This window comes from Numida meleagris, chromosome 6, assembly GCF_002078875.1.
Source record: "Numida meleagris isolate 19003 breed g44 Domestic line chromosome 6, NumMel1.0, whole genome shotgun sequence".
In the NCBI taxonomy this organism is placed as follows: Eukaryota; Metazoa; Chordata; class Aves; order Galliformes; family Numididae; genus Numida; species Numida meleagris.
This window is the reverse complement of record NC_034414.1, coordinates 35,667,354-35,683,111: the sequence shown is the minus strand read 5'-3', so window position 1 is coordinate 35,683,111 and position 15,758 is coordinate 35,667,354. Positions and strand designations below refer to the sequence as shown.

General features: G+C 36.1%; 1 protein-coding gene across 3 annotated transcripts in view; it reads right to left on the bottom strand.

Annotated features, from left to right (window-relative positions):
- The window catches only part of ARHGAP5 (Rho GTPase activating protein 5), a 49,543-nt gene that overhangs the window by 17,962 nt on the left and 15,823 nt on the right, over positions 1 to 15,758 (bottom strand). For all 3 annotated transcript variants that reach the window (XM_021401841.1, XM_021401842.1, XM_021401840.1), the window contains one exon: positions 7,167 to 7,314. In XM_021401841.1, the coding sequence (XP_021257516.1) occupies positions 7,167 to 7,314 (148 nt within the window). The remainder of the gene's footprint in view (positions 1 to 7,166; positions 7,315 to 15,758) is intronic.

The following is a 15,758-nucleotide window of genomic DNA, read 5'->3' as shown; positions in this document are numbered from 1 at the left end:
TACCTTAGTAAGTTTTGACTGTGTTTTCTTCAATTTAGCTTTCCAACTCCATAGCCAAGAGTTTTCTCTTCTAAACATTTACCTTAACAGAAAAACAGGAAATGCTCAAAAAAAAGAGCATTATTCAGTGATGTCATCAAAAAGCACCAGGAGATACAAATTGGTGGCAAAGGGCAAAACGTGGGATTCAATAGTTTCCACAACTGGAAGGGTTTAAAATTTGTCTTCAAAACAGTACCCTGAATGTTATCAGACAGAAATACGCTGTATTCCTCTTACCAAATGTCTAAATAACAAACAAACAAAAAAAAAATCACTGGTAGATAAGAACAAGCTAGTATCATTTAATATGGGAGAATTCTCAGTTGAACCTCTTCCAGCCTCAGGCTATTTTGTGTTTTATCCAGCTACTATTCAATTGCTTTCTGTACAGAGGGGATTGAATCTGCTGCAATAGCATTTTCTGAGAAGTCCAATTCAGTCACTGGAAGCAGTGTTTAAATCCTGAATATCTGAACTGGGCTGCTGTGGAGACAGAGATACTCTGTCATAGCACTTAGTGGTTATTCTTCCAATTTTATCACAGTAGACACCTCTTTGTTCAGACTAGTATAGCTCTGAGATACTGAAAAATGTAATATACAGAATTTCAGAAACATTTCAGGAGATGTCTACTGAAACGAAGCATCTTCCAAGAATAGCAGCTAAGTGTTGCAATTCTGGATTAAGCTAATGAAATTAGTCTTTTAAATTCCTCACATAAATACTTTTTCTTGCTTATATATATGCTTGTAATGTCTGTTACATTGAGGTCTTCAAGTATGACACTGTAGTTCACCAGTTATAGATTTTCATCACCACAGTTCTTGGTTCCTCTAAAAACACATTAACTACAGAACAAGGTCTCCTTGGGCAACGTCCACTTCCCACACCAGTATGAAGTATATGGCTGAGGAGAGGTAGGAGTAGTGGGAGAAGAAAACAGCTGTTTTTCTGTGATATATCCTCCCATCTTCCTGCAGATAGTGGCTTGCATACATTTTCACATAAGGAGTTGTAATCATCATTTAAAGACTTATCCTCCATTAATTCATCCAAATCCCCTGAAGTCATTTATGTGTGGACTTCACAACAACTTGTGGCAGTTTCATAACTAAGTAATACACACTGTGAAAACACACTGGTTCTACTGCTCAGGATCTGAAGTTTTTCAGGATTTTTTTTTTTTACTGTGTTAAAAAGCAGGGAATTCTCTACTCTTTGTCAGCACCACTCATGTTTGTCATTTTCTTTTTATTCATATAATTTCCCTTTCTCAGAAATTTTCTAAACTAATTAGCGTAGCCCTTCTTCGTCCAAAAGTTAACATTATTGTTCTATGCTGTTTCTTTTCCAAATTCGTTTTTTATTTTAAGACAGATTGATCCAAATTGTAACCAATGCATCACATGGAATTACACAATAGCATGTTTTTTCCCCATTCACTCTCTCTTTTTAATTCTTTTAATTCTTCTTCCTTGCTTGATACCAAGTACTAAGAGTTTATGTTTTTAGACAGCTTCTATGATGATTTTAAAGACTTCACTTGAGTGACAACAGCTATACCAATATTTAGCTTGCCTAAGAGTCACACAATATCTGCCAACTTGGCAGCTGTAGCCAGGTTCTCATTGTACTGTCTACATCTCTGAACACATGCCATTTAATCACAGCAAGTCTGCTTCTCCACAGTTTAATTCCTTCCTCTGTGGTGACCAACTGAATTTTTCAGGAATTATTTGCGACTAGAGCAGCCAAAATAATCATTCTTACAGTTACCTTTGTAAATTTTGTGATCTGTATCACTCCACAATTTTATTCCATAGATCAACCTACTGTAAACTCTGCTCAATCCCTACACTATGCAGACTATACAGGACTAAAGGAACCTCCTCCTGCCTGACCCAGAATAATAATTTCTACATACAATAGCGTATGTGAGTACAAAGCAAAGACTACAGATTATTTTCTAGTAAGAAAAGTCTAGCACTAAACTTTTTTAGATACATTTAAAATTCTACCTTTAAAGTGTTCCTAATCTGTACACTTTAGCACCGTCATTAAAAGATTCTCAACATTCAATTCACATATTCAAAAACGGAACCAAAAATAAATGTTTAAATGTTTTCTGTAATAATGTTTAAGACACTGAAATATCACATAAAAAATATGCAGTATAAAAAAATATCCAGTACTTTTAGGAAGATTCAAAAATAGGAAGGCTCTTACCCAATGCTGAATAGTTCTGTAATTTTCATTAACCAATCATTAAACAAGCACTCAATCACTTTATAAAACATTATCTCCCATTTCACAGTCTGACATTTCAAAAAAAGAATAAAATACTTCAATTAAAATGACATGAGAAACAGCAATTCACTTTTTCTGTATGCGTCAAATAAAAGGTAGGTACATTCTTTAATTCATTAAATATGGGTTAGATCTGAAGATACAATAACTTTGATCACTGTGGGCACAGAGGAAGGTAGGGGAATAAGAGCTGCTGCATAACTGTAAGCACTCTGCAAAAGACATTGATGTCTTGGTCTTATGTGAATTGCTTAGAAATTCTTTATACAATTCTCATGATGTTTCCTTTAAAGATACACCTTAACTATCAATACAGCTCAAGTGTACAACATGTGTTTATGAACATTTCATAACATACTTGTTTACGGTTTTCAATTATTCTCACATGCTAATAAATTAACACACATGCTCCTCCTCCATCCGTCTGGTAGTCAGTCTTCCATCAGAAGAAACAACTGATGCCTGTTTTCCCCTCCTCTCGAGTTGGACAGTTTCCCTGCTGCTAATTAATTCCAAAGCTGCAAAGCATAAACTGGTATATAACATCGTCAGTACTGAAACTTCCTATCCTATGTCAATTTTGAAGTGATCACAGAATCACTCTGGTTTTAAGGGAGCTCAGGAGCTCATCTACTCCAACCTCAAACACAGAGCAATGCTAAATTCAGATTAAGTTGGTAGGTCTTTGTCTAAGCTGATCTTGAATATCTCCAAGGACAGAGAGTCATCAACATCTTTGGGCAACCTGAACCACTGTTTAAATAATCCTCAGAGGAAAAAAATTTTCTATCTATTTGAAACCTCCAATTTTAATAATCATTGTTCCTAGTTCTCCTGCCATGTACTTCAGTACTTTAGCTTTGCTTTATAATCTCAGGATTCTTACAGGTATGAGAAAGCCACTTTTAAATAACTCCTTAGCCCTTTTCTCTCTAAGCTGAATCAACCTAATTCCCATTGCCTCTCCTCATAGGCTAAAAGCTCTAGCCCTTGACCCTCTTTCTGCTAGACTCACTCACGTTTGTCTCAATTTTTTTTTTTTTTGGTAGTATTTCTGATGAGGCCTAACAAGGGCTATGTAAAGAGGAATAATCACTTCTACTGACTTACTGCCTACCCTTCTCTTGCAACAGTCCAATATATCCTCAGCCATCATTGTTAGCAGGATGCACTACTGACATACGCTTAGTCTGCTTACTACCAGGGCCCTCCAGATCCTTTCCAACAGCACTGCTATCCAGCAAGCCAAGCCCTCAGAACTTAGCACTGCAGGAATTCAGTCTATGCATGTATCCTTGCAGAATTCCACAAGGTTCCTGTTGTCCCATTCTTCCCTCTTTTCCACATCTCCCAGAACAGAAGCCCTGGCCTTGAACACATTAACTGCAACTCCCATTCTAGGGTGATTCATAAACTTGAAGAGTGTTCAAGTTGCAATGTAGGGCTATTTAACTGTTACTGTCCAGAATCAAGAGTCCGGAATCATGGCCCATAAATGCTCTTTCTACATATATGGCTTCACAGGTAGTTAAGCCAACCGATCATTATGACTGAAAAGCTTGTCTAACTCCCTGCTTCATCAATCATTCTTTCCATTCTTCCCTTGCTCTACTCATACGTGCATAGCCCTGCTCCCTGCCTCGCACCTGTATTGACACATATTTGAATCTTAATTTACCAGATGTAATACTGAACAGCAGGATCCAGTCCATTTTTGCCAAGTCAGTGAACTCCACTGACTGAGGGAAAGGTCTGACAAGCACCCAGAAAAAAAAAAGTGGCAGAAGCATGCAGCATGAGAGGATCTTCAGAAGTTACTGACAATTACGCTGTTTTTTATTAAACAACCCTTAGAATGTCGGGTTCTATACACCAGGGTTAAGGGAATTGCCCTTATCCCATTTTGTTTCTCTGTTCACCAGAATAGCCTTCTAAAAGCTTCTAGCTCTCCCAAGCCATTTGAATAAAAGAGATAATATATTTTAAATTTATGGATTTTGTAGCCACTAGATTTCAATGATACGCCAGCCTTTTTACCTCATGTGGCTCCACTGACTCATTTTCTCATACAGCTCTTTGCCAATTTATTCACTGTCCTCCTTCTCTGAAGACAAATGTTGCATTACCTGCTTTTAGTATAAAAATCTGGCCTAGTGGCAGACTAAGTGCAAAAAGTCTGGGTATAATTCATAGAAGACAACATTCCTTTACTCTTTCTACCTCCAAAACTGCACCTTAAACAAAAATGGATAAATATAAAAAGCTGTAATTATTTTCCAAATACACAATTTCTGATTTCAACTGTAGCTCTCCAAAGAGATCATTCAGGACAGTAAGAGATGTGGCTCTATCAAATCGATTCACACTACTTTGTTCCAATCGATGTCTCACATATACTGAGTAACTTAAAAAATTATTTCAATATGTATTAGCCTAGAATGTTTCTCCTTCCTTTACGGCTCCATGTAGAGTTAACACCACAGCAATGTTATTGGTTTTTTCTTAAGTACTGAATTTAAAATTAATAACCTTGTCAATTAAGCACATACCAGTATTCTACAAAGATTTTTTTTTAATTGCAAATCCAAAGAAAAACACATAGTAAATTACTGTTATTATTACTAGAGTTGCATAAAGTCAAGCACTACATGTATTAAATTGCAAACTGTTAGTTTTCGTAACACTAATTTGATTTCTCCTTGTTAGTAAACATACTGAAATGTCTTAAATGGCATAAGGTTTGTGCAAGTTGCACATGTGGCCAGAATTAAAATTCTCCAGCTTTCTGTATCTGCAGAAAGAACTAACATGTAAGCAATCAACTAGAGGAAAAGCAATACCTCCCAAGTCACCACTTTTGAGGAGCCCCACTTATTTTGAACCCAACAGCAGCTTAACTAAACATCTTATCCTACAAAAATAGGTCATTAAAGAAGAAAAGAAGTGTTAAATTGACTGAGTGCTTGAGTCTATGATTATGAGTAAAGAAGACAACTAATCATGTTTCCATTCTATTACAGTTCTCTCTTTCTCGTCCTATGAGCTACAATCCTGTCAGAGAAATACTAGAGTTTTAAAAGAAAGTCTACAACAAAGTCAAGGTATCAGACAACATTACTCCCAAAGAATTTTCATTAGGCCTGGATTTATTCCGTTGTTGTTGTTGATTGAAAGTATTCTTACAAAGCTAATCACGCTCAAATTTAAGCCATTATTTCTAAATTATACAGATTTTTTTTAAAAAGTCTTTCATTACTGGTGAAATGTCTACTTTGAATAGTATAATATATATACGGTATCAGTAAGAAGCCTTTTTCAAAGAACAGAAATTCAGACCATGACTCACTCAAAAATACACTTTTGTTGACTACAGCAGCAAACACAAAATAAATATTAAATGACCTATACCACTCTATTAGTCCTTGCTCTTCTTTCTCTTTCCCCATTTTTCCTGGGTGAGGTGAGGAAAGTGAAAGCAAAAGGGAGAAAATTCTGCTCTTATCTGCAGGCAAAGAATCAATCAGAGATAAAGGTTAAAGACAGATTTATACTTACATCTCTGACTCTCAAAACATCAGTGCCTGGGGTTTCAATCTTTTTTGTTGCCTTTTTTTTTTTTTTAAATTGTAATAATGCACAATAGAAGTCTTCAGAGGCAACTATTAGACTTACAGCCTGTAATAGATTATCTGGAAATGTTTATTACTCTTCGAGATGGCAGCAAAATTGAATTTTAATTTCAGAAAGAATATCTTTCACTTTTATTCTTGTTAAAATAGTTATTGTCACCTTAGAGTCAAAAATTGTATTACAGAACTTATTAAAACATTGTCAAAAGTGCCACTGTACCCTCTACACTCAACAATATCAAACAATAGGCAACTGCCAAAGGATGCTCCTGCTCGTGTTTCAGCTGCAACCACACAGCCACCTTCAAACATAGCAGTAGAGCATCAAATGCAACTTCAGAGCAAGGAAGAGCTGCACACAAAGCAAAAACTAGTGTTCTCCATCTTTAAAATCTGAACAACAGAAAAACCACAAAACCCAACCAGAGATCACACCCAAACCTCAAAATAACTCCCCTGTCCCAAATGAAGTCTTCTTTTGGACCAGTAAGATCATTTTATTTCCCTCATGACCATACAGTAAATAGGCTGAAAGCAAGACAAGGCTCAAAGCACATGACTAGGAAGCCAGGCAGAAAAAACAGATGAAAACCATACCATGAAATTGCACCTTAGTGAAAACACACGTTAATATTGTACAACACGTGGGAAATCTGAAAATTAAATAAATCCTTTGGTACTTTTAACATAGAAATACACAGTATTCAGAGAAGAGATTTTTCTTTGCAACAAGTTGAAACACAAGTCTAGGATTACCAGCAAAAAAAAGAGTTGACTAATTAAACCATATGGAATATCTGAAAGTGGATTTCAGAGCTTCTTAATATGTTACATAAAATACAGCGGCAATAGTGAGACATGCAAGTCTGGAATGCTGGTGGGTTAGAAGTCATTTGAAATTAGAAAATGAAGTCTTTTTTTTTTTTTTCCTCAATTACAGGAAACAAATGTTAAATTTCAAATGTTGGTATATAACAATTGAAATATTAGTGCATATAAAGAAAAAAGAAAATTACATGTTAAACATACAATTTAGAGAACATAACCTATCTTTAAAATGTGTTTTTCCCACAGTAAAGTTATTTATTTCAGGTATAAAATGCTGAAGAGTGCGTTGAAACAGAAAATGAGAGGCACTGCTTAATCTGCATGATGGAAAGTTTTCCTGCAATAATTTTCCTAACTTACCTGTATCTTCAATGAATTGCACACATTTTTCAACAAACAGAGGTATGGGTTTCTCAGATGTAACCAGGTCTTGTAGGGGCATCCCAAAGTAATTACTTTCCCAGTTTCTACGGATTGGAGGATTGAATGTCTTAACTTTCTTTTTTTGCTACAACAAAACAGAGTTATTTGAGTAATAATTATTTAAATAACATTCAAATAGCATTGTAACTAACTCAAGCACAGAATCACACACCTATTAAAATACTCTAAATATTTAAATATTTATATATATTTATTAAAATATCTATTAAAATACCTCTACAGCAATCTGAGTAAAAACAAATGTACTTTTAAAGTAGCATACACTAGATAAGCCACACTCTAATCATTTCTAAAAGATTCAGTCATCTTTGCATCACACATAACTTCCAGCATGACTCACAGAGGAATCTACATGAAACACAATCTGATCACAGATCTATAGAAGTTTTCAGAGTAACAGTGTAATGTTTCCTATCACTGGAGAATGCCCTCTGTATGCCTTTCAAAGACTGTAAATAATCTTAATATTGCAACTGCTGTACAAGTGTAATGTCACAGAACGTATAACAATAAATCACAGAGTAAGAGTTGCAGGCACTAGTATAAACATGACTGTTACAGTGAGGTACTACTAAAGGCACACATTTTTAGTGAAAAGGAGGTTTTCTCTCAACCAAACGCATTACAATTATGATCAAGACAATAAAGATTCGTTGCCTGTTTTCTCCACAGCCCCCACCAACCTCCTGTTGGAGGAAAATTTCACAATTTAACTAATAAATCCACTTTTAATTACCCCAAATATTATATGATATCAGATTCCAAATTTCATTTCTGAGTGTTAAGATATTCAGAGATGGTCATACAGAAGTGGCTGTACTATACGGCAACTGAATTAATATCGTCATCATCTCTAGCATTCTATTTTAGAGGTTTATGCACAGTAAACAGTCAGTAAAAAGCAGTTATGCTTTCATATAAAAGCTCTGACTTGTGCATTTTGTTTTCCTTAACATAGAATACAAATAAAGATTCAAATTTAATAGCGAAGTTTCCAGTACGTTATAACTTACAGTAGGACTGTATCTCACGTAACCCATAACATAAAATACACCACCATTTTGTTTCTAGGTTTAACACTTAGAAAACTCTTGAATTTTCTTCCTTTTCCAAAACCTCTCGACTTTTCAACCATCGAATTCATTTACTGAGACCTTACAGACTACCTAGAACTTAAAGTTAGAAAGGCATATCTTCATCACTGACTTGCTCACTGAGAGGTTATGAGTTGATGTACAACTCTATGGGGGAAGATGGAAACCACATTTGTCCAGCCACGACCCTGCAGCACTGTGGAACTTCTCCAACAACTGATAATGAGATCTGTTAATCCAAACTTTTCAAGAGCCTAATTAACAAGTACAGCTTTTTTAAGTGGAATGTTTCAAAGACAATTTCTCCCTGCTGAAATTGGCATTAGTGTACCTGTTACTGACCACAGTAACAGCTAACAAAAGACTGGGTTTATCTTTCAAATTTTGAATTTCTATAAAAGGTTCAGCATTCATACATTCATAATTTAGAAGAAAGGAACATATATTAGCAAATTCTTCAAACCATCATAAAGAAACTGCTCTCCAGCAATGCTTTCCTCCCTAAGTTTTATATTAATTGTAATTTTTCCTTTTTTAATTTAAAAAAGATAAAACCTTAGGATAAGCTTCCATGGTTAAAGAAGACAACATGTGAAAGTGTTCTTTGCAATCATCAGCTCTTTGACTAACTTCTATCTGTCTTGGATAAGACAACATTGGCTCTTCAAGCATGTACCTTCAGGTTAGAAACAGCCTTATCTTCTCACTGCCACAGTTCTCTGCTTTCAAGTCTCCAGCACCCACCCCAGTTCATTGGCCACTTTCTCCTTAGTGGCAAAATGTTATTGACTTAGGCAACAAATACATACAGTACTGATGAGCAGAAACTGAAAGGGCCAAGCTGCAGCTATGTGTAAAGAATGTGTAAAACTTGGTGAACACCTATAGAGATATGGGCATTAAAACAATGAAGAAAACAAGTAATTATTGAAATTAACTTTCTTTCAAGGTGTTCAGCACGCATCCACACCATCTTAGAATAAACTGAGTATTATCACAAACTATACATTTCAGACACAACAGATAGAAACAGGCTGTCGCTTTGATAAAAACAAATTTTAGCGTAACTAACAAATTTTATTATAGCAGAAAGCAATCTGGTTAATGAAATAAGAAACTAAGATTTTACCAAGAATTTAAATGAAGTTAGAGCAAAGAATAAAAGGAAAAAAGAAAACAGAAAGCCATAACCAGAAGTCCTTTTCAAGCTGATCTAAAAACAGAGAGTAGGGAAAACAACTGTTTCAGGTCCATTGTGTAAACATGAAATTAAGATTTTGTAAGGCACAGGTAAAGTTACAATAGCAATTTTATAAGCTTATTCCCATTATGTATCAATTCCCTCTCTATACTGTCAAATATATATGAAAGTACCTCTTTTATAATTTCCCTGTCTTTTGATGCAGTGAGCAGGCAAAAATCTCCAAATGAAATCACTCTGCAAATAGCACATTCTACACAATCTTCAGAGTAATATAGCTTCAAGCTAATAACACAACTTTAAAGTAATAAAACATCAGTTATTTCCTGATTTGACGTTCACACTTCCCTTAAGATGCACGTCTAGTCTTAAGTGAGGAACTTCTCAACAGAAGGACGTGTTATTGTGCCAAAGACCTCATTTTTGTTAAACTGTCCGAATGACTTCAGAAAAAGCAGAGGTCTAATTTCTACAATTTTCTAGCTTTATTTCTATATTTATTAAAAGCTAATTTTAATTCTTCTTCTCAATTCTGAGAAAAAAAACAGTCAGCTTTTCTGATCCATCAATCTTACCCTGGAACTTTAATATCAGCCAGTCACTAGCATCTATTTTTCTGTGTAAAATCAATTTCAAAAAGTTTTCAAACATAAGAACATTAAAACAAAAACAGCTGAAGATTGAACTGCTCAGTTAGTTAAACAGCACCTGGAAAAGCTGAATCATTTCCAACATTTTTAGATTTTGGTAGTGAGATTAGTATTTTGTCATCTACTTTTACTTCAACAGATATTTCAGCCAAATACACCCCCCACCACAATACAGCAGTCACCTAATCCTAAATGCAGTGAGCACTATGGTAGGTACAGTAAAGACTGTTTTGCATGCTTCTACTAAATTACAATAAAAAAGAACAAACAAACAGGTACCAAAGTCAGAGAAGGGAGCTTCAGCAAAAAGCTGTTAAGCTCATCCTAGCAAAAAAACTCAAACAATTGTTTCATATGCCATTATTTAATGTTGATAATTAAAACACCATAGAAGCCTGACACCATAGCTGAAATCCTCTGTTTTTGTGTAATCTGATTTTTTATGATTTATAAACGAGTTTTATACCATCTCCATTATGGGTTCTACCACTTGCTGCTTGTGAAAGGCATACCGAGACAACTACTCTTCACTCCCTAACAGAGTTTAATTGCCAAACCCCACGCAGATCCTTTCATTTCCGCAAGAAAGCATCCAGTTCTGGGAATTCAAACTTTCCTTGGGTTGCTGACACCAAAACTATTTAAGGACAATACTGCTTTAATTACAGTAGTTTAATCACAGAAACAAGTGTGTTCCAAAAGATTACTTGAAGTCCTCCCAACAGAAGACAACCTGCACATGAAAACATTTATTTTAGCACCACGCAGCATCCAATTCTCAATTTCCAAGTTAGCATTATTGTTATAAAAAGCATAAAAACATGAAAACATAAGTTTAAAATATACTCAGGATTAATCCTCTTGACAGTAGGTTCCAGCGAACCAGTTCAGTAGTGCTCATCTTCTAGCATAACTAGTCTGAGGTATCAGCCAACTGTGAATCTTGAAAGTACAATGCACTGAAACAATCTGCCCAAATCTATCAATCAAACTCCTTTTTGTTGAAGGGCTGCCTACTCCAGCCAGCCCTCTCTGCCCAAGCAGGATTATCCTTTTTTTCCCCTTCTCACCTCCTTCCCCCCAGAATCCCGTTGTCATTTGTTAATCCAAGTGGAAATTCAGTCACTTTACCTCCCACACATAACACTACTACTTTTAATACAAAGGAAATTTTCTGCCTGCTTCATTTGCAGTAAGCCCTAAACTCATAGAGGGCAAAGTCAGTATTTTCAAAACTACTAGAATAGTTCAAGAAACCAGGTACCATGAGCAGCATTCATTTTATAGGCTTCATAAAGCATTAGCAATTTCTAATTCGCGGCAAGCTCTTCAGAAACTATACAACACATAAATAATGCAGATGATGGTCTTTAACATCCCCTTTCTCCTCCTCATACCTTTTGCCACTTTAGAGTTTAAGCTAAGTAAAGTCTGAAATAGACAGTAGTTTGCTAAATCAACCACTGAATTCACACATTTACAGCTGAGCAAAAATTTAAGTTGATCTCCTATTTGTTACAAGTTTACCGTAGTCTTACTAAAACTGAGATCAATATATACGGGTTATCTATTTTCTGACACTTTTCAGTAATAGTTTCAACATAAAATTCCATACAGTTCTGAAATTATAATGAGAACAAACAAGTTTAAACATGGTGAACAGATGTCAAACCTGTGCTACTTACATCACCAGAGAAAGATATGTGAGAACTCTAGATGCCATTGGACTTTTCTTGCTGAAATACTACAAGTTTTCAAATGAGTTTAAAAAGGCATCTTACAATCAGCATAAGGTGAAACAGAAGGTAACACACAAACCTCTTTGTTCATCATTACTTGCAAACAAGCTTACAAAGCATAATGTTTTAAAGTGCTATTCTTCAAGATTCATTCATCAATACAGTTGGAAACTCCAGATACACCAAAAAAAAAATCAAAAGGAACAAAAGATTACCTGACCCTGAATAATAAAAATACTGACTAGTATTCACAGAACATTTAGTTAATTTCCTATTGTTTACAAGATCTCTGTAGTTAGGATTTGTCTTCAGAAGAGCTTAAAATAACCTGATCCATAGGATAAAGCAAAATTTACTCATACTAGTTTTGTTCCTCATTTACAAAATGTGAAAACTTAATACTTGCAAATATTAGTTGCAAGGTAACAAGGCAAGAAGCCCGCAGAAAATCAAGATGAGAATTTGCTTTTCCATTCACAGAAATTTACTCAGGGTTTATGCTGTTCCTGATACACTGTGGAGGCAAAAAAAAAAAAAAATAAACCCACAAGACAAACATACTTCATGAGAGGGAAAAAGATTACAGCCTAAATTAGGTACCAAACATATCTCAGAGGGTTCACAAAGGTAGGAGTGCTAAACAAGATAGGTGAATTTTTAGACTTATTAATTTCACAGTAACGATAAATAATTAGGGTATTAACTACAACTACAATGCACAGCTGTAGGTTTCCATACCAGAAAGGCTTCCTGCCTGAAGTTAGAAGTACTAAATTAAGACTAGAGTCCATCAATTAAAATAATTTAATTGACAAATAAAAACATATAAATAATAATTAATATTGATAAATTGATATATTTTAAAAATACACAGAGGTTTGATACCATAAATATGTAAGGTGCAGTGTATAAACTTCCCAACTATTGCAGTTTGGGATTATAGTGCATATGAAGAAGTTTCTGTCTGTGAGGCAGGAAGGCCTCCTGTAGCATCTACAAATGCTCGCTTCCCGTTTGTGTCTTGAAATTTTCTGCTTTTTCTCTGTGCTGTTACGTACCTCCAAACTCATCGAGTTGAACTTAACACAATTACTCTATTAGATGGCCTGCAAGACTGCTGCTTCTCAAGAGACTGGTATGGATCAACACACAATACCACACCTAAATATTAGAGCATTTTAATTGAGGTAAGCATATACCTGAAGTTCCTACTTGCGCTATTTGAAAGGGATGAATGAGCACAGGTATACATCTCAGCTACTGAGGTCTCACTAGGCAAGGTAAAAAAAAAAAAACCAAAGGCAAAGCTGCATAAAAAACTGTACTCTGTGCTTAGTAATCCTGGGTTTGTGAACACCAGTATGCACAGCATGCGCTTGAAAGCTTGCTTTCAAGCACAGCATTACCTCATGCATGAGGTGCAGACACAACTCCACATCAACCTGGTTAATAGGTCCTATGACTCTGAAAACCAGCCCATTTTCATTTTTCTTTCTCTACCTTTCTTCATTTTATCTCCCTACCAGAAAAAGGTTAACAGACTGCTTGTTTAGTAATATATGTAAGGCTACAGAACAATTATTTTCAGAACGTTTAGTGTCATGGTAATAACTCTAATACGTAAAATAGGATGAAGGTGATTGTACCATAAATCAGATTACAACAGACTAATCCAACCTTCTCCGTTGAAAATACATTCACTCTTCTTCAAGCAAAGAAAACACAGTTATCGGGCAGTTTTGCCAATCTGGACTTCAGTAAGGCACTCAATGGTGATATGTAATTACTGAGACAAATACAGTAACAGAAACAGGACAATATTCAGTAACATAAAAGTCATAGTCTAATGGAAAAATCATGCACTGGAAAACTACCATCTGTACTATATACTAGGAATACAGTAGTTGGAAATTACCAAGGACAAAAATGGGCCTAAGAGTACTGAAGTGACAGTGACTGCAGTAAACAGTGGGTGCAACTCAGCAATTACAACAGTATTTGCAATACTATATACAGTTTTAGTCATCCTTATTCAAAAATATAAGCTCAGAGGAATTACAAAAACTTCACCTTCTAAAATTTGGGTCAAGAACTAAGCAGCAGCCACATTCTTGCTTACTTGTTTGAAGGCAGCAGATCACAAAAGGCAAAAAACAAATCAGAAAGGTTACCACAAGAAAAGATGAGAACGAGAAATTGCAAAAGGGTTCCTCAGAAAGATAATAAAAGTTCTGGAGGAGTTCTACCGAAAAGTGACAATGAGAGGAAAGAAAGTCTTCAGATGGATTATTTCTGCAATAACTGAAAACAAAGCTCAGGGATGGTTCCTCCAGTTCTGACTACTGGCATATAGAAACGAGATCGGAGAATACAAACACTTAATGGCGTTAAGTGCAGCATCAATGGACAAAAAGTTCAAACTGAAGTACACTCAGTTCCACTGGTCTCAGTTTTAAATTCTTTAATTTCCTTTGGTAGCAAGCAATGTTAGAGGATATTGCAAGTAACATTATCTGCTTGCCACAGATTTGTCTTTGCTATACTTTCCACAGTAGAACAGTCTAATTTATGTTTCCAAACAGCAGTAAGTATAGCAATATCAAATATTTTCTTCGGTCCTTGATAACATCTCAAGTGTTCAGAATAGACGTTTTAAGTTTGGTACAAATGTAACAAGTGCCAGATTCTGTACTTGGGACACAGCAATCCTGGCCTGTATAAGTCAGACAGGGGCTAGCTGTACAGACTGGGGATGAGAGGCCACCCTGCGGAAAAAGGTATGGGGACTGACAGACAGCAATTGAATCTGAGTCATCAGTGTGCCGTGGCAGCCCAAAAGGCCACCAGCACCCTGGGTCCAGGCCCAGCACAGCCACCGGGCGAGGGACTGCCCCACTCTGCTCTGCACTGTGCGGCCTTACCTCATTCACCATGCGCAGCTTTTAGTGCCATAACGTAAGAAGGACATAACTATTAGAGTGCGTCCAAAGGAGGGCTACAAAGATGGTGATGGGTCTAGAGGGCAAAACCAATGAGGAGCAGCTGAGGTCTCTTGGCTTGTCTGGCACAGAGCAGAGGATGCTGAGGGGGGACCTCATGGTGGCCTACAGCTCCTCACAGGGAGCAGAGGGGCAGCGCTGAGCTCTGGTTTCTGATGACAGTGACAAGGCCCGAGGGAACAGCGTGCAGCTGCATCAGAGGAGGGTGAAGGGGGGTGTTAGGAAAAGGCTCTGCACCGGAGGATGGTCAGGCATGGAAAAGGCTCCCCAGGACAAGGGGGCACAGCCCGAAGCTGCCAGAGTTCAAGGAGCGTTTGGACAATGCTCTCAAACATAGCACTTGGATTTTGGATGGTCCTATGCAGAGCCAAGAGTTGGGCTTCAAAATCACTGCATCCCCTCACCAACTCCGGTGGTGGTAAAAGCTGGTAAAAGCAATAGTAGTTTTCCCTACTGTTTGCCAAAACTCCTTTCCTCCTTCCTATCCCTGCAGATGTAATCTTTGACAATGAGGACCTCAGACTTAACAGGTTGAGTTTTTGTTTTGAATAAACATTGGAACAAATTCATTTTGTTTATAAAATATTTATATTTTAGTATAACTACCTTTATAGCAAAAATAGCCACACTTCAACTTACGTTACCATTAAATACAGCTGAACAGTTTAGAAAAAGTATCAGTAAGGGCTTTAAGAAATAATCAGGAAGTACTACAGAATTTTATTCATCCTTTTCACACTCATGAAATTCACACTTTTTTTTTTTTTCAAAAAAAATCAAGTAATCTGTAGAGAGTTTTACATTAATAACCCTTGTAAGGTCTAC